Here is a 26,344-nt window from a genome sequence, read left to right as displayed (position 1 = left end):
AATGGACTCCTGCACCCCATGACACTTAACAGCAATAAGTGAGCAAGACAGAAAAAGCACAAATATTTTTTACCAGTTTCATGCCAAAAATTTACAAGAGTTCAGTGTTTCCATCTGAATTTTATTCTTGTCAGGGTGGAAGAGCCTCCAAAGCTGCATTTAGACCATCATGGGAGACTACAAACCGCCTTTGAAACAAAGACTAATGAAAACCCTTTAGGGTTGGCAGCTCTTTAAGGCAATGGTATTCCAGCTGAGTTGAATAAGTGATAGATGCAGATTCAAATTCAATATTGCAGCGAGGCCCCTTTCCCATGCAGCATGCAGCGCTAGGTGCCTCTGCATGACAGCCTGTCTGAGTCTACACATGCATATGTGCATTACTGTGCATGCGTGCATGTTGAGGATCTATTTATTTGTACTTTTGTCTGCATTAAGCACTATGCTCATAGCTACTGCAGACTGCTAAAATGCCTTACCTTGCATTATTTATTTTTTATTCAGTTTTTACTAGATGCATTTTACATTTACTTTCTAGTGTTCTTCAGCAGCTCCAGATTTGCTTTAAATGGAATCAAAAGAGTACAAGTAAAGTAGAATTAGTAGTATTAGCAGTAGTTATGGTTCTAATTATAGTAGCACTCGTAGTGGCAGTAATTGCAGTAACAGTGGTAGTAATAGTAGTGGTAATAGTAATTGTATTAGTATCACTTATAGTAATGGTAGTAATAGTATTAGCAGTAATCGTATATGCAGTAGTGGTAGTAATAGTGGTAGCAGTAGCAGGCTAGCAGTAATAAAAGGCTACTGTAATTGCAGTATTAGTAATAGTAGATGCAGTAGTAGTGTCAGTAGTGCCATGCAGGCTAGAAAATAAAGTTATTTCACTGGTTGCCATGGTTGCTGGTGGCTTTCAGACTGCACCTGCTGCTTATGCAGTTTATGAGGTGTCCAGTGGTAGCGCCCCACACTGGTAACCTGTGCACACCGTATGTGGGCGTGGCGGGCCTCCTCTCAGCAGAGGTTAGAGTGCCTCTGGCCCCTCTGCTGCTCCCATGCTGAGGCCGGGACGCCACGCAGCCCCCTCATATCCCCCGGCTGCCTTTCCCAATCACCGCCTCCATTCCCCAAAGATAAGAAGCCAATCAGCACTGTTGGCTTGGGTACATATGCTCGTGGCCTGAATCAAAACAGGAATTGAAGAGAGGAGAGGAGTGGCGGTGTGTGTGTGTGTGTGTGTGTGTTGGTGTGTGGTAGAGAATGGGGGTGATGGCTTTGATGCCTGGGGATGTGTGGCTGTGGTGTGTCCGTGGAAAAAGCACAGGTCTGCTTACCCACAAGTGGAGGTCTATTCAGGCATGCGCCCTGTACCGATTCTGCTCTTAACTATTTCTCTTTTATTCATCCATGCACAGAATACAGTGGAAAACATCCTGCAAGCAGTCTGTTTAATTTTTGTTTACTCTATACTGACTCCACTGTGCATCTGTGTCGGTGCAGATAATCCAAGAGTACCAAGGTGATGCAAGAATGTGCCGTTTAGTGTGTGCTTTTATCCAAATCGTCTTATGGTAGGCTATAGCGAGTGCATACATTTTCAGTATGGATAGCTCTAGTGGGAATTACTGAACCTCTACCAGTGTGGCTGCCCTGCACACAGCACACAGCTTATTAGCAGCTTTCACAGTTAAAATTATCTGTCCAGAATTATCAGTCTGGTAATGTTGTCACTGTATTCTGGGTGCTCATAATTAAAAAGTTAAATGAGTACCTAATTTAAAGGTCAGGTTATATTCAGGATCTAGAACATACATGGCTGGAGGAAGTAAGGATGAGAATTTTACCCCCTATCCCAACTTTATTTACTTACTTAACCTGCTCAAAGTATCCTTTTTGTTTTTAAAAAAAATAGAAAATAAGGCAAAGTACGTGCCGTTTAATCAAATACATTTTCTGCCACCAGTATTTTATAGGCTATTCCGTCACACTTCCTGAAAGTGTATTTGTAGTGATGCATTTGGAGGTGTTTTTGTCTTTGGTGATGCTTGATCAGCATGAGAATGCACCCTTAAATGATGGGTGACATAATGTATTTAAGATGTAAGCGCACAGTTGAGGCTGAAATGACCAGTTATACTTAAATTCGCTGTTGCTAAAACCCGCTGTGATACATTGTGAAGTATTGGAGATCCCTTCCAACACGGCACTAAGGGTAAATAAATAAGCTTTAAAAGAGTAAATGAGCTTGAGCAAAGTGGCCCTTTGAGTCCCCATGTTTGTGGAGCAACCATAATGGATTCTTTAGAGCCGTGAACGGTTTATAGGCATGACAGCCATGTTTCGGCACGATGGGCTTATCCCTGCGAAGGCGCTAAGGATATTAGGGAATCAGCGTAAAGCGGCATGGAAATGATGACTGGAGCAAAGCCTCAGCTCGCTGGTATTATAAGCCCTCGATTCGCCGCCACTCCATCCTTGGGAAAAAGAGGGGAAAGGAGCCGACTTGGCACGGCTCCACGCTGTGATATCCTCCATTATTTGTTGCTCCATCGGTGTTTCAGCCATACAATTAAAAGGATGTCACTCAATCTGAGGCTGTGGCGAAATGAGTGGAGGTCAGTGTCGCCTATTATGGCGCTCTCTTTTCAAGATGATGCTGGAATGCTTGTTGTCCATATGGAGAACTGCTGGAAGAGCTGGATGAAAGCCAGCTTTCTAATGACCGGCGCGGAGATACAGCCTAGCATGTAGCATTGCTGGCGCATGCCAAGCGGGAAAACAGGCGCTCAAAGGGTTCCCTAAATGGCATTCTTTTACATTTTTTTCCGTGTTCATTCACCATTTCAGCCGCAAGTCAAGGAGAATTACATAAAGATCTCCTCCCCTTTAATTAAGTGTGATTGGACCTGCGACCTGCGAGATTTCATTTGTAGTCACCAGAATGTTGAGTCACTGTGTTGCAGAGTTTACCTAAGTCCACACTGAGCTCGCCAAACGAATATCTCCACCCAATCCACCCACGGTGGCTCCACTGTCAGAGACGGACCACGGCAGAAGGATGATTAATGTCCCACCTCTCACCCCCCACTGTGAATTAGAGACCACGGGTCGAAACTATTTTTCTTGGTGAGCAGGAGCACGCTTGTGGCTAAAAACCGGGGCAAACACTGTTTATCATCTGCCTGACGACAGCCCTCCTCGGGGCAAATTAACCACGCGGCCATATCGACTGGCACGGGCCGGGAGTCAGTGCCCCTTCACTTTGATTAATCTCCCCGTGTTCCTGTTCCAACTCTATCAAAGTAATCTAAGTGAAGACACACAGCATTGATCTGTAAACACAGCATACCACTGTACCGCAAACACACACACATGCACAGAAACACACACACTGGGAGGAAAGCGGACCATGAGTTATGGGGGCTAACTTATAGTCAAGTTATGATTAAGTTAAAGGAAATCCATTTGCCTTGATGATTGTTGTCAGAAATGGAAATGGCAAGGGACTGAGAAAAAATTCCCAGTCCAAGAACACTTTATCCTCTCCCAGATGTCTACACGTGTAACATCTTGCTCCACAGACTTTGAAATAAATAGCTTCACAGAGTTTGGAAGGTGGTTTGGGAGTGCAACTACTCTACAGGGCTGCGTTTTTGTCATTTGTATGTATGTACAGTAAGGGTTTGGTCAAAATGAAAGGCACCAGAACATTACATCCCACCGCAGCGAAGACTTGTGGTGGTTCTGTACTGGTGTGTGGCGTATTAACTGGGATGGAATCAATCCCATCAGCCCCAGGAAGACAAACCAAATTCTCATCACTTGTCCCCATAATGATTTTCAGTGAACAATGTCTTCCTATGGTGCCTCTCTCTCCCGGATGGAAGTGGCGTGGCCCAATATGTCACTGCCCCTGAAAAACAAAGGCGGCGGTCAGCAAACATGTTGGAAGTTATGACAGTGATGGCATTCATCTGTCACAACAATTACATATAATCTGTGATTTGAAAGTGCATCTGACAGCGCCGGTATTATCACTCAACCCAGTGATGAGCGCTGATTGACTTGTATTTGGCAAACTGCAGTTGATTTGAGCTGCTTCAGCTGCAATCTGTCATGAACAATAGAGCTGAACGCAGTGGCTTGAAGGTGAACCAGCAAGTTAATTAAACTTCCAACTTTTATTTAAACTTAGTTGGAAGTAAAACGATCCAAATCAGTTAAAAGAAAACCAATAAATTGCTAATTTGGTTTTCACAATTTTCTGAAATACATATTCAGAAAGAAACACATTCAGAGAGCATAACAACAACAGTTCTTTCTTCTGCCCTAACTTTTAAAGACAGATGGCGTTATTGACACGAAAGTTGATAATGAGCAGGTTCAAATTCAGATAAATATCCAGTTTCCTGGCCTTGTGAAATGATTAAATATCTTTATTGTGAGGAATGCAGCAGTTTAATAACCACTTGATACAAAAAAAAAAAAAAAAAAAAAAAACTGTTCAGTGTTCACTACAAACACTAGTAAATCATTACATGGTGATTAATTTTGATCACTCTACTCCAGCAAATTAATTACACATTTCTTAGGACAGGATGGAACTTCTACTAGTAATAACATGACCCATAGTAAGCTAAATATTTAATTTTGTGTTAAACTACTCATTGATCCCATCCAGGAGGGAACGGAGATCACCACTGTCCTTTAACATAAAATATGGAAAAAACACAGTCATCACTGTATGAACATTTTATTTCCATATTCTCATTTCTGTTTTTCTCTTCATTTTGTTTCTCTCAAAAGCGAACATGTGAATGTCAGTTTAATGTATAAGCTGATGGCAAAAACAAAATATTTTCTGACTTACCCCAACTGAGACAAAATGTTCGATACCAATTTCCTATGGGTACCATTTCAGGTTAGCTTAGCATAATGACTTGAAGTCTATGGGAGTCGTTAGCCTAGCTCCGTCAAAAGTGAGAAAATAAACCTTAGAACAACTCCAGAGCTTTCTTATTTACACAATATATCATGTGTATGTAGTGTATGTGTATTTAGATGTGCTAATGACTCCCCTAGACTTGTATTTGATTGAATCACTCCGACAGGTGGTAAAACTCTGGTTTTGTCTTGTTTTTAAGATCAGATCAGTGCCACCAGAAAGAAAATGAAACCTGATCTGAGAAGGTACAATAATTTGAGGTTTAGCTGAGCGTTGTTGATGGCTCAAACAAGGCCTGAATATAATCTGTGGTCATGCGTATTGTACAGACTCAGGGGCACAACACTCCCAGTTTTGACTTTACTTTAGAAAAATTACATTTAAAACTACACATCTTTGAAAAGTGAATTATACAGCCCTGGTCATATTTACAACAGGACTGTGGAAAGCAGATCTGATCATTCTGAGAACTGAGGATCTGAAATGTGGCTTTGAGCTGGTGCTGAATCTTTCAGCACAGGCAAATGTAGCCGCTTTCTAGATTTCTGATATTAGCACAAAATCCTGAGGCAGACCATTACCAGCACAAAATTCATCTGGTGTCACCGTTTTTTTTTTTTTTTTCTTCCTGATCGAACACCACTTCTTCTTCTTTCTCCAGGAGTGTCTGTCAGAAAGAGAAGGTGCAGGATTTATTTACACTTCAAGGCCAAGATGTTAAAAAATAGATATTCTCCTAAATTCAAATAGGCTGATGCTTTATTGATCAGCACAGGAAAATCCTTTTTGTTTTCCCCCTCCCAGGAAGGCCAGAAAGCCAGGAGAGCTACAGAACACAGCACAAAAAAAAAAAGAGTAAGTGTTCACTGAAAAAAAAAAAAAAAAAAAAAAAGCCAATAGTGAGTCAGGTATCTGCAGTTCTCTGTAGTTTTTGGGTGAAGTATTCCTTTAAACTAATCCAATATAGGACCAAATATTTTCCACTACCCATCAATAAAATGTCAAATCATGTCCTTTCTGGTGGATGATGCTCAAGTAACTTGTGGTGGCCTATACATGTTTAAATTTTACGCTTTCAGCATTTCGCTAACACTCTTGGCAACGCAACAGATGCCACAGAAACCATGGGATCAATAAAGCTCTCCTCGCGGGGCTTGGGTTTCAACGGGACCGCCAAATAAACGGCCTGTTACCCAACATGGCTGCTGGTGTGCACAAACTTCACAGCCACAGCCGGAGAGGGAGAGGGCTTCGGCTGCTGGCTGGTGTTCATTTCCAACTTTGCACTTAGACGAGGCCATGAGGAATCCTTTTCCTTGTAGTGGATCATTGGAGATATTGCGTTTAGTCGCACCATGTGGCCTGAATGTTTTCATTTTGTGTAGCCGTACCGAACAACAGGAGGGTTCAATAAGCTGCGACGCTGTGATACCCACTGATGTCTGAGGAATCGAATAAAGCCATGTAATGGGGAAGTGGCCTGTGTCGGTCGCCACATCTCTTTATTTCTCCTTTAATTATTTTATGCCCCTTATTTGTCATGTCATGCATGCCGTTTTTATGCAATTCAAGCCTCTGTGTGAGTTGGTTTCCATTATCCAATTCAGTTTTCCTCCATTTCTTGGGTGTTTTTCTCTCTATCTTTTATTTTGTTTTGGGGTGAGATGTTTAACAGGCTCCTTGTGAAGGCTTTCGTGTTCATCTGCGCAAATCTGTTTTTTTTTCTTTTTATATAATTGCATTTCTGTGCAAACTTAAGTAAAACTAAACTAAACTAAAATAACATAGAATAAAATAAAATAAAATCGGTTTTGTAATCTTTGACGGGGAAGGACTTCCGGTGTGACGTCGTCCGTGTTCGGCGAAGATGGCGGCGTCCTGTGTGCGGACCGTGGGATCCTTTCTGGGAAAATGTGGCAACTGCAGCTCGAACATGAACGCAGTCACGTCGCATTTGAGCCGCCAGGTAGGTTAGCGTTATTTTTTTAACAATAATACACTGAAGTGTGGAGTTAGAGTGACTGTCAGCCGGTAAAAATGAAGGAAAAACGTCCTAGTGTGTTTTGACGTCCTTGAACTAGCATCCCGGCAGCGCCTGTCAGCCGGGGCTGTCATAACTGTTGTTTTTAATTTTATCTATTTAACAGCCAGTCTGTGTAGCGTTTGGTTTTCTCACAAGCAGTGCACTTAATTATACACTCTATTCCAACTAGTACAGTATTTCATATCATGCTGCTGTGCTAGCAACATGGTGGATAGTATTAGCAAGTTAGCATGGTGCTGCACTGTAGCAAACAACATCGTACAGTTGCACATTTACAGTACATTCTGCAGCATAATGTTAGATACCAGTTGCAACGACATTTGACTCACTCCCCAGCATTATGAATGGAAAAATAATTTGTTACTAAGTGCCTAGCCATCAACAAACCTTGCCAGTATAACATTTTTATGATTAAACATGCATCCAAACATGAATATAGTGCTTCAGAGGGGTGTTGGTGGAGGGGCGAGAAGCTCTTGGGAGTGAAATGCAGCCCAGTAAACACTGGAGGAGAGGAAGACTAATTATTTTACGTGTGTGTGTGTGTATGTGTAGATGTTTATTTGCATGTACAGTAGAGATGTAAATAAGATAGATGACATATACCTTACTGTATACATATACCATGTACATAATATGCATATGCTGGGTGTATATGTGTCTATCTATATTTACAGTGCATTTTTTATGTCTCTGTTGTAATTTGGTCTATGTATCATGTTTGTCTGAAGTTTTTGTGTAACTAATAATCATAGCCATCATGGAATAATCACTTAAATCGTCAAAACTAATGACAATGTCTCGTTGAAAGTCAGGAGAGCCCAAAGTGATGTCTTCAGATTGCTTCCTCAGTTTGACCAAAGAAAAAAACAAAAACAAACAAAAACTCAGAAGCAAAAAGTAAAAAGTAAGCAATTCTGTGCATGTTAGTAATCTTAGTGAAGCTGGAATCGGCAAATGTTTGCCATTTTTAGTCGACTAAAACAACCGTTTTCCGTTTGACAACTAATCAATTAATTGACCAGCATGTTAGTACTCATGTTTAGGCTGATATGTGTAATTATGTCTGCATTGTATATTTATTTTAGGTATATGATACTGTAGAGGGTGCATTGTTTATGTGTTCATTGTTCTTTATTTCTTTGTCATTTTTCAATTATTTGTGCAATTTGTGACAAAACTGTGAAACAATACAAAACATGGAGTTTGGAGGTAGGATGGAGCAGAGCAACAATAATCAGACATGTGGGGGGGAATGAGCCTGCAGTTTATTTATCTGTTGCAGTTTGTTGACTGCACCATGTTTGTTAGTAGAACAACAACAGCATCAACACGTCCTCGTCCCATTCCAGGTGCTGAGTCGGCAGATCTGCGTGAGCTCGGCGCTCCACAGGAAGAACCTGGCGGCCGCAGGACCGGAGAAGTTCACAATGGAGTTCGTCCAGAAACAGGTGGAGGAGTTCAACATCGGGAAGCGACACCTGGCCAACATGATGGGAGAAGACCCAGAGACCTTCACTCAGGAGGACATAGACGTAAGAGAAAGAGACACACACGAAACTGTTTTTATATATTTATGTCTGCTTATTGTTGCTGTTGTGTGAAAGTGTCATTGCTCCACTTGTGGTGTTTTTCATTTTTTGACTTTGTGTGAAGGATTACAAGTCCACATTCCTTTGAAAAACATTTGAATGAACCAAAAACTTTCTGGTTGTTGTTTTCATATAATTCAGTGTCCCTTTTGCTATTCCATTTGATTTAACACGACAGTTGTTCAGTCTGTGTCCGGTTTAGTGCTGAGAGATATGGTTAAAAATATCATGTTGCGATTAATTTGACAGATATATGACTGGAAAAGCTCTTAAAATTAAGGTGATGTGATTTTTGTTTATATGTTTACACTGCACTTACAAAGTTATAAGGTTGGAGTTTGAATCTGGTGAACGATTACAATAATTAACACAAAAAAATAGCTCAAAGTGATCAAAATATTCTCGGGCAGTCATTAAAAGTGGGACTGGGAGAGGCTGTGTTTTACCTTATTTTATGCCTTTTTAACAAACAGGCAAACTCCCCACCTCTTTGTTTGTCCACATTTTGCCTCTCGTCATGACACCAACTGGAAACCACAGGCAGCTCAAGTGTTTTGAACGTGGCGGCTGAATGGAGGGATGATGTTTTAAAGCGGTGTGCCCCCTGTTGGCAGCATCAGCGTCAGTGCCAGCCGGCAGGAGGAGCCAGCTCTGCCTAATTTGCTGCGTCAGGGATATTAGCAGCACCCTCACGACACACACACACACACACACACCTATTCACGCAAGCACACACACGCTCATTTCAGATTTTGGCAGTGCATTAGCCCTCGTTGCTCCAATCATTTTGCTTGATTTCCCACTTTCCCCTCGCCTGTTCCCCAACGTCCCTCTCCTGTAATGAAGAGAGCTGTTAGCGCCAGGCTGTGAAAGCCAAAGTGACGGCTAGCATCCCGTCCTCAGATGTGTGGAGGGGAAGAGGAAAATTTGGGACGACTGCAGGAGCGCAGAGCGAGGCACCTGATACTCCCTTCCCGCCCGCCTCGGAGTCCAAGCCTTTCAGCTGTGACGGTGATAAAGACCCACGAAAAATCAAAAGGATGTTTAGAGGCTGGGGTGAGAAATGAACACCAGCCACCAGCCAAATGCCTGTAAGCACGCTCTTTGATGGGAAAGTTTATCTGACAGCTAACAAGTCAGTGTTTGGAGGATCAGTCCTCTTCTGGACACCTGTTTGGCCGGAGACACGGTAACAAATAGCCCGGCAGCTGTTATAGCCCAAAATGTATGGCCTTTCTATTTTATTTTATCTTATTTTATTGTAAGAGGAGCAGGATGGCTGAGCAGGGAGTCTGGCATTCAACCTTGCTGAAGTGTCGATGCTCTGTAGTCAAATCTGACCTCTGACCTCTCTGCAAGTGGCAAGATGAATTATAATTTTGCAGTATCAGTAAATGATCATGGTATTGCTTTTAAAGGTCCCCTATTGTAGAAATTTTTATTTATACAGGGATGTCTGGTGAAGACGTCATGACTGAATAAATTAATTAGTTTGTTTGTTTGTGTTTTGGAGAGTCAAAATCCAGTGTCGTGACAGTCCTGCTTGTGAGGGCTTAAGGCAGCACCATATCAGAAACATTATTAATTTTGGTATGTTTGCAACCAAAACAAAGTGTCCTGTTGGCTTCATTTCAGCAGTATAGTCGGTATTTCCTCACATCTTTCTTCACCACTTGATTTGTTACATTGTCTACTTTGTTTACGTCACATCCCTCATATCCTCAGATCTCCTAGTTGAAGCTGCAGCTTGGTGAAGCGAGGTCCATCCTGAGGCCATGAGCCGCAGGATATTTGAAAACCAAACCATCAAAACTTAGTATGGGACAGTAAAAATGTATGTCTCTGTTAGCTCTGAAGCATTTAAAATGAGCCTTTGTTAAATTTGGTGTTGGCTGCACCAGCTCCTCTTGTCTAAGCTGCCAACGTTTCTCTCCAGCCTTGGTTAGACGTGGAACTTGTTGTTTACAAGCTGTCTTGTTTCAAAATGGAGAAGCGTCGCAAGAAGGCGCTCAGAAATGAGATCTTGCGGCGGGCTGGGTGGCAGACGACCTCTCGGACTGCTTCGTTTGTGATTCGTGGCACATCGTCAGCTGTCAGTCTGGCGGCGCGCCGTCTCCCACATTACTGAGACACGAGACCCCGCAGTGGATGGCCTTTTGCCAAGTTTTAGAAACAGGGCAGAATAGAGAATAAGGCGATGGTTTTGATCGTGTCAGCCGGCGTGTTCAAAATGTAATTTCATTCATTTTGCGATGTCGTTGGAATTTGTAAAAGTTGACACCCTCCTGTGCTGGGGTGCCGCTCGCTCGTAGGACCACTTCTCTTTCTCTCTCTCTCTCTTTCTTCCTCTGTCAGTCTCTCTCCCTCTCTCTGTCACTCCGTCTTTTCCCTCGGGGAGGATCTCTGCCATCTTGTGCCGAGGCTCGAGGGACGAACAGGTGCTTCCTCATCTGTTCCCCTCTTCTCCCTGCCTGTCTCTCCTCTCGCTCCTTTTCTTTTTCACCCTCTGCCTTCTCCTCAACTCTCTCTCTTTCTTTTTCTTCCCGTCTCTCTCTTGCTGTCTCACACCTTTGCGCACGCACTCACCTCTCTCTCTCTCTCTCTCCCTCTCTTCTGCCTCTCGTCGTTGTGACAACCTTAAAGGCGGCAACCTGCTCGCTCCGCGCTGCACCTGCTGCCTCACTAATTGAACCGACAGAGAGGGGGAAAAGTGAAGGAAGAGGAAAGAGAGAGAGAGAGACAGGAATGAACAGACTGGCTTGATGAGTGTGGCGGTGCCGACACACTTCCTGTCTCCCTCTCCTCTTGCACACACACACACACACAGACACACACACATTTACAGTGCCATCTGTGGAGCTGCTAATGACCCGGACACACAAACACACACCCACACACAAACAAACTTGCTCAGTGGAGGATGAACTTCGAGTGAACTGCAGGGTGAGCGCGGTGTCCTCTGCTCGCTGTCAACACAGCCAGAAGCTTATGTCTTTTTCTGCTCGTTTTCTCCTCTAACTTCAGTTGCTATGAGGGAACAACACGCGTTCACACACACACACACACACACACACACTTCGCTCGCCTTTCCTTGAACTCGGCAAGCAGCTTGTGCTCCTCCTCCTCCTGTCAGCTTGACTGGCGTCCGCTGGTTTGACCTCTATCACCGATATGTCATCGTTGCCATAACCTGACATCGCCATATCTCACAAAATGACATTTTTTCCCCTGTCTCTGTCTCTTTTTTTTTTTCCACAGAGGAGCATCGCCTACCTCTTCCCCTCTGGCCTGTTTGAAAAGAGAGCCAGGCCCCTCATGAAGGTAAGTCTGTGCAGCGTCCAGGCTCACCAACCCATCAAAACTCAGCTGACCCACCTTTTTCATTTAGCAGAGTGTCTGCAAGTCTTCAAATATATTACAAAATTCAGTTCTATAAACATTAGGCCTTAAAAGTCATTGAGTAATCTTGAATTTGAGTCTGTGAGGGCTTAATTTCGACATCAACATGTTGTTTCATTTCATTCATCCACTTGTTCTGGGCAAGGTGACTCAAGTTATTCAGGGATTTAGTAGGGATGCACTGAACTAAATGGAGCAGCAGCTAAATGGAATATCAGCATCAGAGATTTTACCCAGCATCTGTTATTTGATACTTTCGGTATCAGGAAATAGATACTGGGTAGATGTACCCAGACAGATACTGAAGAACATGTGAGAAATAAAAACAAACTGTCCTCATTTTCAAAAGAGGCATTTTTTCCAGTGACTCCAAACTAATGTTTCAAGCCTTCAGTGAAAGTAAACAGTTGGATTGGTACTCTGCATCAGCTGATATTTTTAAGGTTATTTGTCATCGACATTGAAAAAGTGGTATCAGTGCATTCCCTCAAGTCAGTCAGTAGATTCAGCATCAGAAACCTCAGACTAATGGGACGCCTGACTGAACTGAGTTAAAATGGCTCAGTCTGAAAAATCATCATCATTTTGTTGGTACCAGAGATAAACTTGTCATTTTTTGGACATCACTTGGGCCTTGTGTGCACATTGCAAACCTTTTCCGGTATTGCTGATTACTTCAAAATTCAAGCTTCTTTCTACTTTTTTTCATGCGTTGTTCTAGAAAAGGGCCTCAGCTAAATGTCTAAAATGTAAATGTCTTTGTCTTATACAGACTTCCCTGTTTTCTCTCTTTTTCAGCATCCAGAAGAAGTATTTCCAAAGCAGAGAGGTATGTGACCTGTGAACCTGATAAAACCTTTTGCAGTTAATATTGATGGAATTTCTGCAGAGTAATTAAATTTTGAAAAGTGTGTTCCAGACAGGGGAAAGTCTGGGAATTTAATAAAATATTGGTACAAGTCAAGGAATATCAAGAAATTTTGTCAGCCTCTTATTCCACCGAATATTTATTTTCTATTTTGTTCATGCTACGTTCACTACCCAAGCTTCATCAAATAGTCTGATACAATCATCCACAGACAGACATTTAAGCACTGACGGTGCTGAGCAGATGAGTTCCCTGTCACCTTGGCTGTATCCTCAAAATAATTGATTGCCTAGTAACATTGTTTGTTCAAACAGAATAAAACTGAATAGGGAACTTTAATAAGTGCTAGAAAAAAATCATCAAAATAAATATATTTCATTTTATAAGGCCTTACTTTAGTTAAGCATAGGTGTAGGGGATGTTCTTGTCAGGCTACAGGTGTATAACTGTAAGTGCCTACCCAGAAGAAAGAAAGGAAGGAAGGGTTAACATTAGGTCTGGTCAGATGGCTCTGTTTGGTACTGAACAAGATGGAGGCTAAAGCATCTTTGTATTAAAGAATATTAGTATATGGTCTGTTTAAGATGACTTTAATGCATATTGAGTTTTTCTTTGATAAACGATTACCTAGATGAATTTAATTAAGCGAAACCACTTTGGTTTCATTGTCAAGGTTTGCTTCTTGATATATAACTCATCTTTCTCCCAATCAGTTGAACATTATATGCAAGTAGTTAAAGAAATAGAGGCACCTTAAGCGTAGGGGAACCTTAAACCGCTCTCAAAAGTGTGTTTAAAATTTTGGTCAAGGGGAAAAAAGCTCATGTAAGGCTTATATAAGTCAACGAAAGGTTAGTCCCGGGAAAGTCCTGGAACTTTACTTTTGACAGAGTGAACCCTGAACGCTGTCTACATGGATTGTATCAGCCATGCAGAGCAAGGTGTGTCCACAACTGGCTGCTCAGCTGAGGTCTTCTTCTCTCTCCTTTCTTTGCAGCTATCCAGTGGGGAGCGGACGGCCGGCCTTTCCACTTCCTGTTTTACACGGGCAAACAGTCGTACTACTCCCTGATGCATGTGAGTGTGCACCGTCAGGTTTAGGTCGGGCGGAGGCAAATCTGGGTTCTGCTCAAATCCCTCGTCTTCACCGGGGAATACCCATTCCATGAAAGTCATGGAATTTTGAAAAGTCTTTTACACGTAAGGAGAGTCAGGAAATTTAATAAATTCCTGGGTCAAGTCTTGGAATATAATTTATTTCTGTGAGCCCCAGTTTAAAAAAAAAAAAAAAAAAAAAAAAGAATCTGAATCTGATGAGGGTTTAAAATTTTGCTCAAGGAACAGCCCCTGATGTTACAGTCACGTAGGTTTTGGAAATTCAACACTTTCGTCATGGAAAAGTCAAATCAGCGCGGGCCACCTATAACACTTGGTTTGTTTTGAGACAGTAATATCTCAGCCTGTTCTTAAACTTTGTCCCTGTTGATGCTGGTGCTCTCGTTCTGATCGTGAGCCAATCACATCAAAACAAAACAGTGACTGCTGATTGGCTGCCTGTCACGCTGCTCTGCACAAAGTGGTAGCACATAACTTCTGTTTCTCCATTAACCGGTGGCCTGTCATTTGGTTGAACCATAACTAACAACATAGCAGGTGTGAGGCTGTCTCCTGAGAAAAATTGTGTGAGTGTGTGTGTGTATGTGTGTGCATGTGCATGCTTACCAAGACAGAAAGGTTAGAGTCTAGAGAGATGCAGATTTGAGTAAATAAAAAACACATGCTGCAACTTTTACATTTTTTTTTTTGGTTTTGTTCTTTTTTTAATAGTGCCTAGTTTGTACCCAAGTGCGAAGACATTACAGATAACAGATTAAAAAAAAAAACTAGATTGTTTTTTTTTTTCTTAATTTTTCTGTTTGTTTAGTAAGTGAGATTAAGGGAAGTCATGGAAACAAAATGTAATGTTTTGCTTCTGACATCAGTCATTTTTTCAGTTTTAACAGAGAAGAAAACAAAACAAAACAAAAGATTGCACACTGCATCGCAAATCTAGAATAAAAGAGGCTGTGAAATCATTTTGGTTTGCAGTAACCACAAAAAAGCCCTGCAAATCCTTTCTAAAAGGAAGACGACAGTGACTCAATAGGAGGCGCCAAAATGCAGCACCGGCTTGGGCCTGTGCTGCTTAAGGTGATAACGAACTTACAGGAGGTTTAATTTAGCTGTTGTCACCTATAAATGCTGAGAGGAAGGGAGTGAAATGAAAACTCAGAGGGCTTATCAGAAACATCAAGCTACTGATCTGGAAGCCGTGTGCCCCCCCAAAAGTTAAAAAAAACAAAAAAACCCTTATGTTAAAAAAAAATAAAACACGCATGCAGGTGCTTCAGTGAGAGACGGGGGAAAAACACACACACAACATATGTTTGCGTGTCCGTGAGCAGCACAGACAGTTTTTTTTGTGTCCGGGTTCAAAATCGCGTTTGAGGCGTGGCACGCCTGGCTTGTCGGGCTTTGTCCCGCTGTGGGGAGCAGCTCCTCCACGGGGATTTAGAGGGAGGCGAGGGGGGGGCAGGAGAGGGAGCGGGAGCCCCGGAGAGCGCTAACACTGCTGCTCACCTCTGAGACGACGACCTCCTCCTCCTCCTCCTCCTCTCCATCTTTTGTTGTCTTCCTGCTCGTCCTTTCTTCTAGTGACCTTGTTCAAAGACGTTTCACAGATATGAGGTGTGTGTTTTTGTGAGAGAAAGAGAGAGAGGGAGAGAGAGAGAGGGGTACGAGCCTCTGAATATTGGTCCAAGCTCACACTTCTCTATGTCTGATACACACACATGCACACACACACACCATTGTGCCCTGCAGCCGCAATCTGCACCCCCTGCTGTTGGTTTAAATAGGTATGTCAGACATGTCTGAGGAGCCGTGCTGCCTGTCTGCATGATTGCAGGCTCAATCACTCTCTCTTACACCATTTTTCCCCCTCTCTTATTCCCCTTGCTTTCCTCATTTTTCCTCCCTCTTTTCTCCTTCCCTGGCCTCCCTCACTCCTCGCCATCTCTTGTCCCTCTCGAGTATGCTTCTTTTTTTAATCGTTATCACTGCCTCTCACACTCTCACACACACCTCAGGAGGAGTCCTGCCAGGAGAGGGCAGCGGTGTGTAAAAGCAGCCTTCCTGCTCGACTAGTCTTCTCTGGCTGTTGTCGGACTCAGCCAGCGCGGCACATTAACCTACACGCTGCTCCACTGAGCCCTTTATGGCCAGAAACCCTAGGGAACACACACACACACACACACACACACACCTACCCACCTCCATTTTACCAGAGCAATAACCACATACCAGCCAGGATGAAACACCCAGCTTGTCTTTTCATCCAGGGGCGTAATGCTACCAGCTTGCACAAATCTGGAGGATTTCTTTGCTGAGTGTTAGTTAAATTGTGTTAAATGCTTGTACTTTATTCCACTTTCTCTCTTAACCTCTCCAGCGTTGCTGCTGGGTTCATCATGGCTGCACAGCCATGTTCGAACACACAATGTTATTTTAAATTCTTAGGAAGATCTCAACGTTTTCATATATAGCAAATATGTCCTGCTGAATTCCAGAGAAATGTGTATAAATGGCTGCTTGATGCTGCAGTCATAAAACAACGGCATCTTGGCACTGAGTATTTCACTCAGTGTGGCTTCAGTGGAGCTGCGACCAGCAGATACACAATATGGATGTGACATTGTCTTTGAATATGGACAAAAATGTTTTTTTTTTTCTAACTTTGAAGCCTCATAAGGAGAAATTTAAGGGAAAAGCAGAGTTAAGGGGGTCTTGAAGTGTCTTAAATATATATATATATATTTATTTTAAGGATAAAAAATGTCTTAAATTTATAGATAAGATGTCTTAAAGGTTGATATGGGGCCTCAAGAGTGATTGAACATTCAAACATAAAAGCAATACTAAGTAGATTTCTTCGTTTTAGTGGATTTGCATTTCAGGAATACATTGTTTTCCTCATACTTCCATACAAGCTGCAAACGTGGGCCGGGGGAAAAAAAGCGGTTAGATGAGTTTGTGTGGGTTTATTATGCAGTCGAACTGGTATTATTTTTTGCTTTGTTGACGTCTTACAAGGCATTAAAAAGCCTTAAATTTGATTTTTTTCAAATTGTGCAGCAGCCCTGTCTTGCCGCGCATACAAAGAAGCACTTATTGAATAGAAATGAGTGGAGCTCTAGCTGTCTGTCTCTGTAACAGGCTTGACTTAAGTGTATCTAGATATTGGCCGTCTCAACCCCTCTCCTTCTCCTTTCATCCAGCCAATCCATGCGAATTATTCCTCGCCATTGTAAAGCCCAGTGTTTGCAAACGTGTAACGCAAGCCCCCTTATCCAAGCCTCCCACTTTCCTCGCTTCCCCTCCTCCCACCTTCTTTTTTTCTGATTTTCTATTACTCCTTTTTTTTATTTGCAAGCAAAATTGGTTTTTGCTTGATGTTTGCTTTTTTTTTTTTTATTTTGCCCCCTCCCCAGCCCCTCTGTCGCTGGTCGGAGTGGCAGCGGATTAGGCGCACTCTATCAAGAAGGAATTAAACAAACATCTGGTGAATAATTGACAGGGAAATGAGTTCTCATCCAGGCGTCGGGTGGGGTTGGGTTGGGGTGGTGGTGGTGGTGGCGGCGGTGGGGTTCTGCCTTGGGGACGTGACCAGCATGCCCACCTCCTCCCGTCTGCCTGTCTGTGTGCCCATCGCCATGCCCTGCAAGTTGTTTCCCATGCAGCGTTCCTCCATGTAACAAGCAAGACAAGTCTGTAGATGCTGAAACGATAAATCAATTAATCAGTTAGTTGACTGTGGGACGGTTGGTTGGTATGTTAAGAATGTAATAAATATAGTTTTATGGACAAAATTGGTGTCTAGGAGTGAGAATCATGATTTTGAGACTGAAAAAAAAAAAATCCTGATTGCTGTTAAAGCCAGATTTGAGCAGCCCTCGTTGATCCACAGAAAATTAATTCATTGTTATTATTTGGGTAATCTAGTTAATTATTTACTCATTTATCAAATTAAAATACCAAATATTTGCTGGTTACAGTTTGAGAAGTGCCAAAATTCGTTGTTTGTCTCATTCATTTCATTGTCAAATTACATTTTTTAGTCTTAGTCACTGATCAGATTAAGGTCCCACCTAGGGGTTTGATACCGTGTGTTACCTGGCATATCTGTCTGCCTCTATATAGTGACGATGGTGAAGGGATAACCAATAGTACTTTTTATGAGATATTAACCCGGAAGATTTAAACAATCATTAGTAATTATATGAAGACCAAGAGGGTAGAGGAGAATAACAGAATAACTAGAACATGCTAATAAGTTCAGAAAATCACATCTTTTACTTTAAAACCAGTAGAAGACAACTCTTTAGCCAAATCACCGCATTCAGAAATCCCAGATCAGGCGTTATAGCGACATAATATCGATATATCACCCAGCACTATTTAGTATCAGTGGGATTTGAACAATGATATATGACAAAAAGTCTTTTCCACTGTCCTAAATCTAAACCCGACAGCGGTCCACGGCACAGTGCTGACTGAGACAAGGCATGGTAGCTTCCCTTGTGGAGAGAATGGGACTGTTTTGGGACAGTTCAGTTTCCCCACTCTGTTAAATCCACCTGCAATGTGGGGATCTCCCTTTTTAAGACAGTGATTGTGAGCAGGAATATGTGTGTGCAAACCTGCTTTTATAGCACTGTTAGGGGTCTTCTAGTGTAATTCACTGTTTTCCTGACTTGTCGTTCTGTGTTTTTGTTTCCTTCCAGGAGACTTATGCTAAAGTCTTGAACATCGAGAAGCACCAAGATCGTCTGAGAGCGAAGGGACTCTTCTCCCAGGACACCAAGCCCATGTAAGTGCAGAAAATGGGGTTTGGATACAGAGCTGGATGTAGGCAGCAAAAAAGGCAGTCACATGATTTTGAAGTCAATGAGACTTTTGTGATACTATTGTACTGTCAGATGGGGATAAATAATATCTGATAACTTCCCTCAAAGTCACCACATCACTTTTTCAAAAATCCTACAAGATCTTATTGTTGCACATCCCTCTTGTCAGTTTTGTGGACCCTTATACTCTTGATATTGTGTCACTGAGCCAAAAAAAGTGTGTGTGTGTGTGTGTGTACCCCTCAGGTCTCTGGGCACCAGCAGGTGGCTCATCAAGGAGGAGCTGGAAGAGCTGCTGGTGGAGACCATCTCAGATTACGATGTAAGAACACTCTTTCCCCGCTCTCACCCTCCTCGTCAGCCCCTCTCTGACACACTAAACTGTCTATAATATTCATAAGATGTAAATTGTGAGTGTGTTGCATTTCATCAGGCAACCACCAGGTGTACAGGCCTCCTGTGCAGGTCTGGAAAGTCTTAAAAATTAGGAAATGCTATTGACATTGGATTTATTAAGACCAATAAAATCCAATTCCAAAAGCTGTGAGTAACTTGTCAGAAATAAATCATACAGTCTTCTTTTTCTGCAATTTTGGCAAACCGAGGCCTGTGTTTCCCCAATGGTGGAAAAAGGATTTCATTTTAAATTATTTTGCCTAAACTAATCATCAAAGCCTTTACTCTTTAGTGAAAGGAATGGATCAGATCAATTTTGATCAATAATGAAAAGTTTCACGCTTGGTGTCAGCTCTCATGGAAAGTCATTGTGGTACATAAACAACAACACTGACTGATGTTTAAGGACCCTGTCCTCTCACTTTTGCTAATAAGTGGTTGCTGTGAAGAAAAAATATTAATCAAGTGTGATGACAACAGAGTTGAAATGTTCAGAAATCAAAGAGAACATTAACCAAATCTTCTACTGTACCTGGACAAAACCTGAATTAATCAAATATAATTGTAGCTATAATATCAAGTAATTCACACGTGGAGAAAGGTACTAAAAATTTCTGAATTCTCTGTGTAGCTCAGTGGGTGCAAGGCATTAGCATTACTGTTTGGCTAAAAAGTGCACCAAACACAGCCTAATGTCACCTAACAGCCCCAGCTGATGTAGGTGAAATGTCAGTTTCACTACCAGTTGACACGGTCTTCTGATAGAACACAATGAAATAACAGTAAATAAGTTACAAGTTTATCGGAGCACATGCTGGTATGTTATGCCAACAATAACAACTGAGTTCACATTTTAATTTTGCTCATAAGCAGAGCAACATTATCCCCAAATACCACTACTGCCATCAGGCGTTGGGCTTTCCCATCAGCCACTTAAAAAATTAATTTGGTGAAATTAATGAAAGCTGCTTCACAAGAAGTGTTGCAGATGATGGTGTGTCCAAGCCTGAAACGCACCAAGGTTCAGTTCACCCACATATATTGAGCTGAAATAAAGATAGCCGTGTTTCTGGTTGTTTCCTGGTCTGTTTCCTCACATAAGAAAACCATAAATCAGTGGCAAATTACACAGGCATTGATGCTCACTTAAAAAAAAAAGACCCTGTATATTTTGTTAAAGTGACAGAAATACTCCAGTAAGTGGGTAACTGTAAAACCTGCTGTAGTTATACCAAAACTATACTTATGGATATTGATGACTTGAGTCAGATGCTTTTCCTTTCAAAATAAAGGCTCTCTATGGAGCTGCTACAGCATATTGGAGCGATGCTTTAAGTGATGTGATTTTAAACACAGCCTAATGTGTTTAGTGACATTAGTGTGTGTGTGTTCCCCAGTATACGCGTTTCATCCAGCTGATGGAGCGCCTGCTGTCGCTGCCCTACTGCAGCACAGAGGAGGAGTTTGTGCTGCGTTACCGACGGCAACTGGAGGTCCAGTCCAGGAAGCAAATGGTACCACCGCTCCAGAGGGACGAGAGGGGTGTCGCCTTCAGCACTGCTGAGGGTAAAGATGATACACACACTAACAGGGCAGCAGTCCTCGAGCACAACTGCTCCTCTTCTTTATAAACCAGAAATGAAATGAAATGTGATATAGTTGGCCAATTCATTGATTAGCTATCCAACAGAAGTAATTGTTTCAGTCATTTATCAAGTAAAACTGCTAAATGTGCGATTCCAGCTTCACTAAGATCACTACAATGCTAAGACTGTCTGTATTTTCTTTGTTATATCGTTATAAAATTGATACTTGGGGTTTTTGCTGCTGGTGCTCAGACTAAGGAAGTGATTTGAAGATTTCACTTTGGGTTCTGCTAACTTCTCATGAGACTTTGGCTTTATTTTTGCTCATACACGACATGATTGATCTGTCATCTTTGGAAATGGCCATGCCGGATTTTGCCCAACTTTGGAGCGATTTAGCTCTCTTTCCAGCAGCCTAGGACGACCTGCTTGATACCAGTGGATTCCCTAGGTTGTCTCTTGGCGTCTTCACTCTAAATCGATTCAGAAATCAAAAACTCAATCACAATACTTAAGTGAACTGATTATTTTTTCCCCACACACCTAATGTGAATGGAATGCACTTGTTTAGGTTACTCAGACCCCTTTCAGAGGTGGGCAGCGACACTTTGGGTCGTGTTGCCTTTGTAGTGTGAACACCGATGTATCCTGATGTGCACTGTTGATGTGAAACTGTGTTCTAAAAATCTAAAATCTGTTTTTGTGACATGTGAGCCGTGAGATGGTGCTGTCTTTGTCTTGTAATCTGAGAAAAAGTGCTCTGTTAATGGGCAAAAGAAAGTGACAATTGGATTTAGAGGTGAGGAGGAAGAGGGGACAGAGGTAGCTGGAGTAAGAAAAGAAAGGAAGGATGTAATTCTGAAGAATCTGAGGTCGATCACAAATCACTGGAGACGCTTTAGAGAAGCGTGGTAACACCGGGCCTGAATGATGATCTGTCTCAGCTGTCCACTTGTGATTGGATCAGCCAAGACAGATGTTAAAACCAAGTGTGAACAGTGCTTTTGTGTGTGTGTGTGTGTGTGTGTGTGTGTGTGTTGACCCTTAGGCTGGAGGAAGACGTCAAAGTCCTCGGTGATCCTGAGAGACAGCGGCTCAGGACGCATCAGCATCAACGGCACCGACTACCTGCACTACTTCCCCGTACTGCAGGACAGGTACGAGTACAAGCTCTCTCTCTCTCTCTCTCTCTCTCTCTCTCATTTTTTTCTTCATTTTCCCTCCCTCGCTCTCCTTCGTAGATACCATTTTCCTTAAAATGCAAGTCATGATGTGTTTTACCCCCCAAAAAAATTAAAAAGCAGCTTTTTCACTCTTCACAGCATCACCTCGTTTTTTTATTTATCTCCTTGTAGTAAGTTAATTACACACTTGAGTGATTGTGTGTCAGTGTGTGTGAGATTGGCGCGCCTGTGTGTGTGTGTGTCTCTCTGTGTGTATGTGTGCGTGTGTGTGTATGAATGGCCAGCACTATAGTGTTGTCATGCAGTGTGAGGACAGGCCGTAATTGGAGCAGAGAGGTGACAATTGACTTTGTCAGCACCCATAGGCCATTCAGCTTGAGACACCAACCAGAACACAGACGCACACACACACACACACACACACACACTTTTCTTTTTCGCTCTTTCTCTCTTTCCACACACACACACACACGCGCGCGCCTTATCCCATTCTTGCTGAGTCAGAAGTTACTGTGTAATGTGTGTCGGCGTGATTGTAAAAGAAATCTTTTCACAGTGAGAGTATCCTCTGTGCCGCTCTTGTCTGAAAAGTCGCCCAAGCAGACATTAAATTAGCTAAGCCGCTGCCGTTGATACTGCTATCTGTTAAATAGAGCACGCTGCTGGTTTGCCTATTCAACCACATTTCATTCTTCCTCCTCTTTTTTTATCTCTTGGTCATTTTCTTTTACCCCGTCCCACTCTCAAAAAACACCAGACTCCTCCATTTCTTTCTCCCCTTCCATCCTCTTTTAGCTGCAAAAAATCTCCATCTTAACAAGTCACTTAGTCACATATTCTCCCTTTTAAAAGATTTTTTTTTAAAGAAGTGGGGAAAATGTGCCAGTGGGATGAGATAATCCCACTTGTTACTGATGCAGTTTCACTTATTTCAGGAGTTTTTCTGGGAACAAGTGTTGACACAAGGCCAAATAAGGCAGATCAGCCCACAGGAACAAGAAAAGTCTGCAAACCAGTGGGATTATCTCATCCCACATTTTTTGAACACTGCATGTGAGACTAAAGGACTTTGTAAGACACACCATCTCATCCTTTCTGTTTTCCCCGCAGGGAGCAGCTGATGTTCCCGCTGCAGTTCATGGGGCTGCTGGGCCGCTTCGACCTGGACGCCACAGTGAGCGGTGGTGGGCGGTCCGGCCAGGCGGGGGCGCTGCGGCTTGCCATCTCCCGCGCCCTGCTCAGCTTCCTGTCTGAGGGAGATGTGGAGCACATGAGGCAAGGTGGGTAGGAGCTCTGACCAGGGACTTGTACAACAAGGTTTATGTTTGGGCTGAACAATTAATCAAAATATTATTGAAAGCACAATAGTCCAAATAACAGGAGCTGCAATTTTTTTATGAAGGTAAAATGTGTGACAAAACATTTTTAAGTATTATGGTGCTACGCAGATGCCCTGGACTGTTTTATTTACAGTGAAAATGAAAATTATAGTGCAAAAATCATCATTCCGGCTAAAATTGTGAATTGTATTGCAATCATAATATCAGTAAATTTAATCGCAGTATAATTTTTTGTTCCATTGTTCAGCTCCAGTTCATATAGTCATGAATTACCTGAAAAAGTCAGTAATCTTATAAAATTTTAGAAAAAGTCCTGGAAATGTGACTAAAACAGCACCAGCTTGGATAAAGATTGATTAAGCAATTATTAAAAAAAAAAAAAAAGAGTAAGAGCATTGTGGTTGTGCTTTAGGATTTCCGTTGTGAGTTTTAAAGTATTAGTTTGTCCCAATCTGGAGAAAAAACAAGAAAATAGCATATTTTACCTCTGTGTAGACACTATTCACAATTTTCATTAAACAAAGAGCCTTTTTTTTTTTTTTTTTTTCTCAGCTCAGTCTAGAATAAAAAAAAAATGAGAGGCTCACATACAGTACTTGAAATAAAAGATTTTTCTGATGTATTTGATGTTAAAATACCTTCTCAGTGGCAAATATTTTATTTTAGCCATGAAAAATTGAGCTAACATTGACAGAGAGGTCGTGGGAAGAGTCATAGAAAGCCACTGGTGAACACAAATCAATGCCTCTGCTAGATGCTGCTGTTATGTTTTAATCTTAGGTAGCATTAAAGTTAGAACATGTGACATTATGACAACCGTTAGGCGTCAAAGTTATTAAAAAATTAATTATAAAAAAGTGACTATCTTAATGGAAACCCCTTTTTTGAGTGTGTGGTGTGTTGTGTTGGTGTGTGTGTGGGTGTGTGGTGTGTGGGTGTGTGTGTGTGTGGTGTGTTGTGTGGTGGTGTGTGTGTGTGGTGTGTGTGTGTGTGTGTGTGTGTGTGTTAGAGGGTGGGGAGTAGTCAGGAATAATGGGAGCTGAATTCCCCAAAACATAGTATCACACCTGCACTCACCTTAATAGTACAAAAGATAATTAGTTACTAAAAGATGATTAGTTATCAGTTATTCTGTCAACAGGTAGAATAACTTAGGTCAAACTACAGATTTCACAAAGCTACATATTACACACTGTATCATTTTAATGTCAAAATGTTGCAAACTGCAGGATTAAACATGACAATAGTGTATAGGACTAACATGATGAAGGAGGGCGAGGCATTAACCTGCTCCCCCTCAGACTAAAACTGTAACTTCTGATAGCATGAGGCTCTTCAGATAAAAATGCCCCTCCGCTGGCAGGTGTTACATGGTTATAATTTTTGGAAACTAAACCAGAGTAAATGAGTATCTTGATGAGTAAAAGGCATTAGTGAGCAGTTACAACATGAATGCCTTGAGATCGAACAGGTTGTTCCTTGGTTGGATCATTGCTTGGTTGATGTGTGATGTATCGATGGAGTGTGACATGCTCAGAGATAAAATTGGGCAACTAAGGTGTCGGTTTAGGTTTGGTTAACCTTATTTGCATGGAAAAATAAAACATGAAAACGAGAGGAGGGATACAGCGTGACCCTCCAAAGACGTTTGTAAGAAATATCGGACAGAAATTAATCAGTGATCCAAAAAGGAAGTCAGTAGTTAAGATTTATAACAAATCAGGTCTGCTGGTGCATTTGATGATTTCCTCGTCTTTCAGTCTGTTTTAATTTCTTTCTCTGGTTGTGTGTGTGTGTTTTTTTGTTTGTTTGTTTTTGTTTTTTTCTCCAGCTGGCCTGCTGACTCCTGACCCGAGGGTGAGAGAGAGGAAGAAGCCGGGCCAGGAGGGAGCACGCAAGAAGTTTACCTGGAAGAAGCGCTGAGGACAAAGAGGAGTGGGACCTGGCAGGATGAAAATAATCTCATCTGAGCTAAAATACAGAGCCTTCAGAGTGACTTGTCTCACTGATTTGCCCCTGTTTGAATTGGGGCAGGTCTTGTGAAACCATCCCAACACACTCTCCTGCCCTCATTAGTACAGCTGAGCTCTGGAGCTGAATATCTCTGCAGTGTGCTTTTCCAGCCACCAGAGGGCAGTCTGTGTCAAGGAATGGATGAAAACGGTGATTATGTGTTATGTGTCAATCATTAAATTAAGTTTTTGCTATTAAAAAAAAAAAGACACTGTTGAAATTGTTGTTTTATGATGCCTACAGTGGTTTAGTCTTGTGGAAACTGTTGTCATTTGTTCTCAAAAACACGTTTGAGGTTTGAGTCCCATTGTTGAACATATCATTTATGTTCATTGTTGTCTCTGATGTCAACATTTTAGACAGACTATTTTTGATTTGGACCTACTTTATATACCAAAGGCATGTCTGCGGGTTTGAGGAAGACAGTTTTACATTTTAATTACATAGAAAAATATGAGAATGAAGATGTATATTACAAGAGAATGAAGTATGCTTGGTTGGGTTCCATGAAGTCCAGTTTGCATTTGTTTAGTTTCTTTAGACATGCAGTCCAAAGACACCTGTCATTGCCTTTCCAAAAGGATAATATAATAGATGTATGTAATCGCAAATTATGAGACCTTTCATTATTTTCAAGGGCCTCCATTTGGAGAATCTAAAACTCAGGCTTTTTAAGCATCTCCTTTCCATTCGGGTGCAGTAACCAGAATAGACCACAGAGTGTCGCCAAATACCCATAAAAGTTGCACAGGTGAACCTCAACATATAACTTTAATTTATGCTCGAGCAATTAAGACATTTCATAGAATATTCATCAGTCGGTGGGTGTTGTTAAAATCTGCTGCGGGAAATGTCATTTTTCCTCAGGAAAAGTTACGTGTTTGAACATCTCTCCTTGTCCGAGTGATAAGGCGAGTGTCACGCTCGTTGCCAATTAAAATCCTGCCCGGGATTTGTTTGGGAAATGTCATTAGGACTGCGACAGGTGCGCCTACTTGTCGGCCTAATTGGTGGTGCGGGCGGGGTTGAGGA

At 42.0% G+C, this 26,344-nt stretch overlaps 1 protein-coding gene across 1 annotated transcript; it reads left to right on the top strand.

Annotated features, from left to right (window-relative positions):
• The first annotated feature begins 6,776 nt into the window (after positions 1-6,776).
• Positions 6,777-25,837, top strand: mrps9 (mitochondrial ribosomal protein S9). The gene is made up of 11 exons (XM_030074637.1): positions 6,777-6,911; positions 8,342-8,524; positions 11,840-11,902; positions 12,779-12,809; positions 13,846-13,925; positions 18,671-18,756; positions 19,040-19,115; positions 20,587-20,755; positions 21,824-21,932; positions 23,070-23,239; positions 25,131-25,837. The coding sequence occupies exons 1-11, from the start codon at positions 6,813-6,815 to the stop codon at positions 25,220-25,222; spliced, it is 1,158 nt and encodes a 385-aa protein (XP_029930497.1). The 5' UTR covers positions 6,777-6,812; the 3' UTR covers positions 25,223-25,837.
• Positions 25,838-26,344: the final 507 nt, after the last annotated feature.

The sequence above is a fragment of the Myripristis murdjan genome, chromosome 2 (genome assembly GCF_902150065.1).
Source record: "Myripristis murdjan chromosome 2, fMyrMur1.1, whole genome shotgun sequence".
Taxonomy (NCBI): domain Eukaryota; kingdom Metazoa; phylum Chordata; class Actinopteri; order Holocentriformes; family Holocentridae; genus Myripristis; species Myripristis murdjan.
This window is presented reverse-complemented; position numbering and strand designations above follow the sequence as displayed.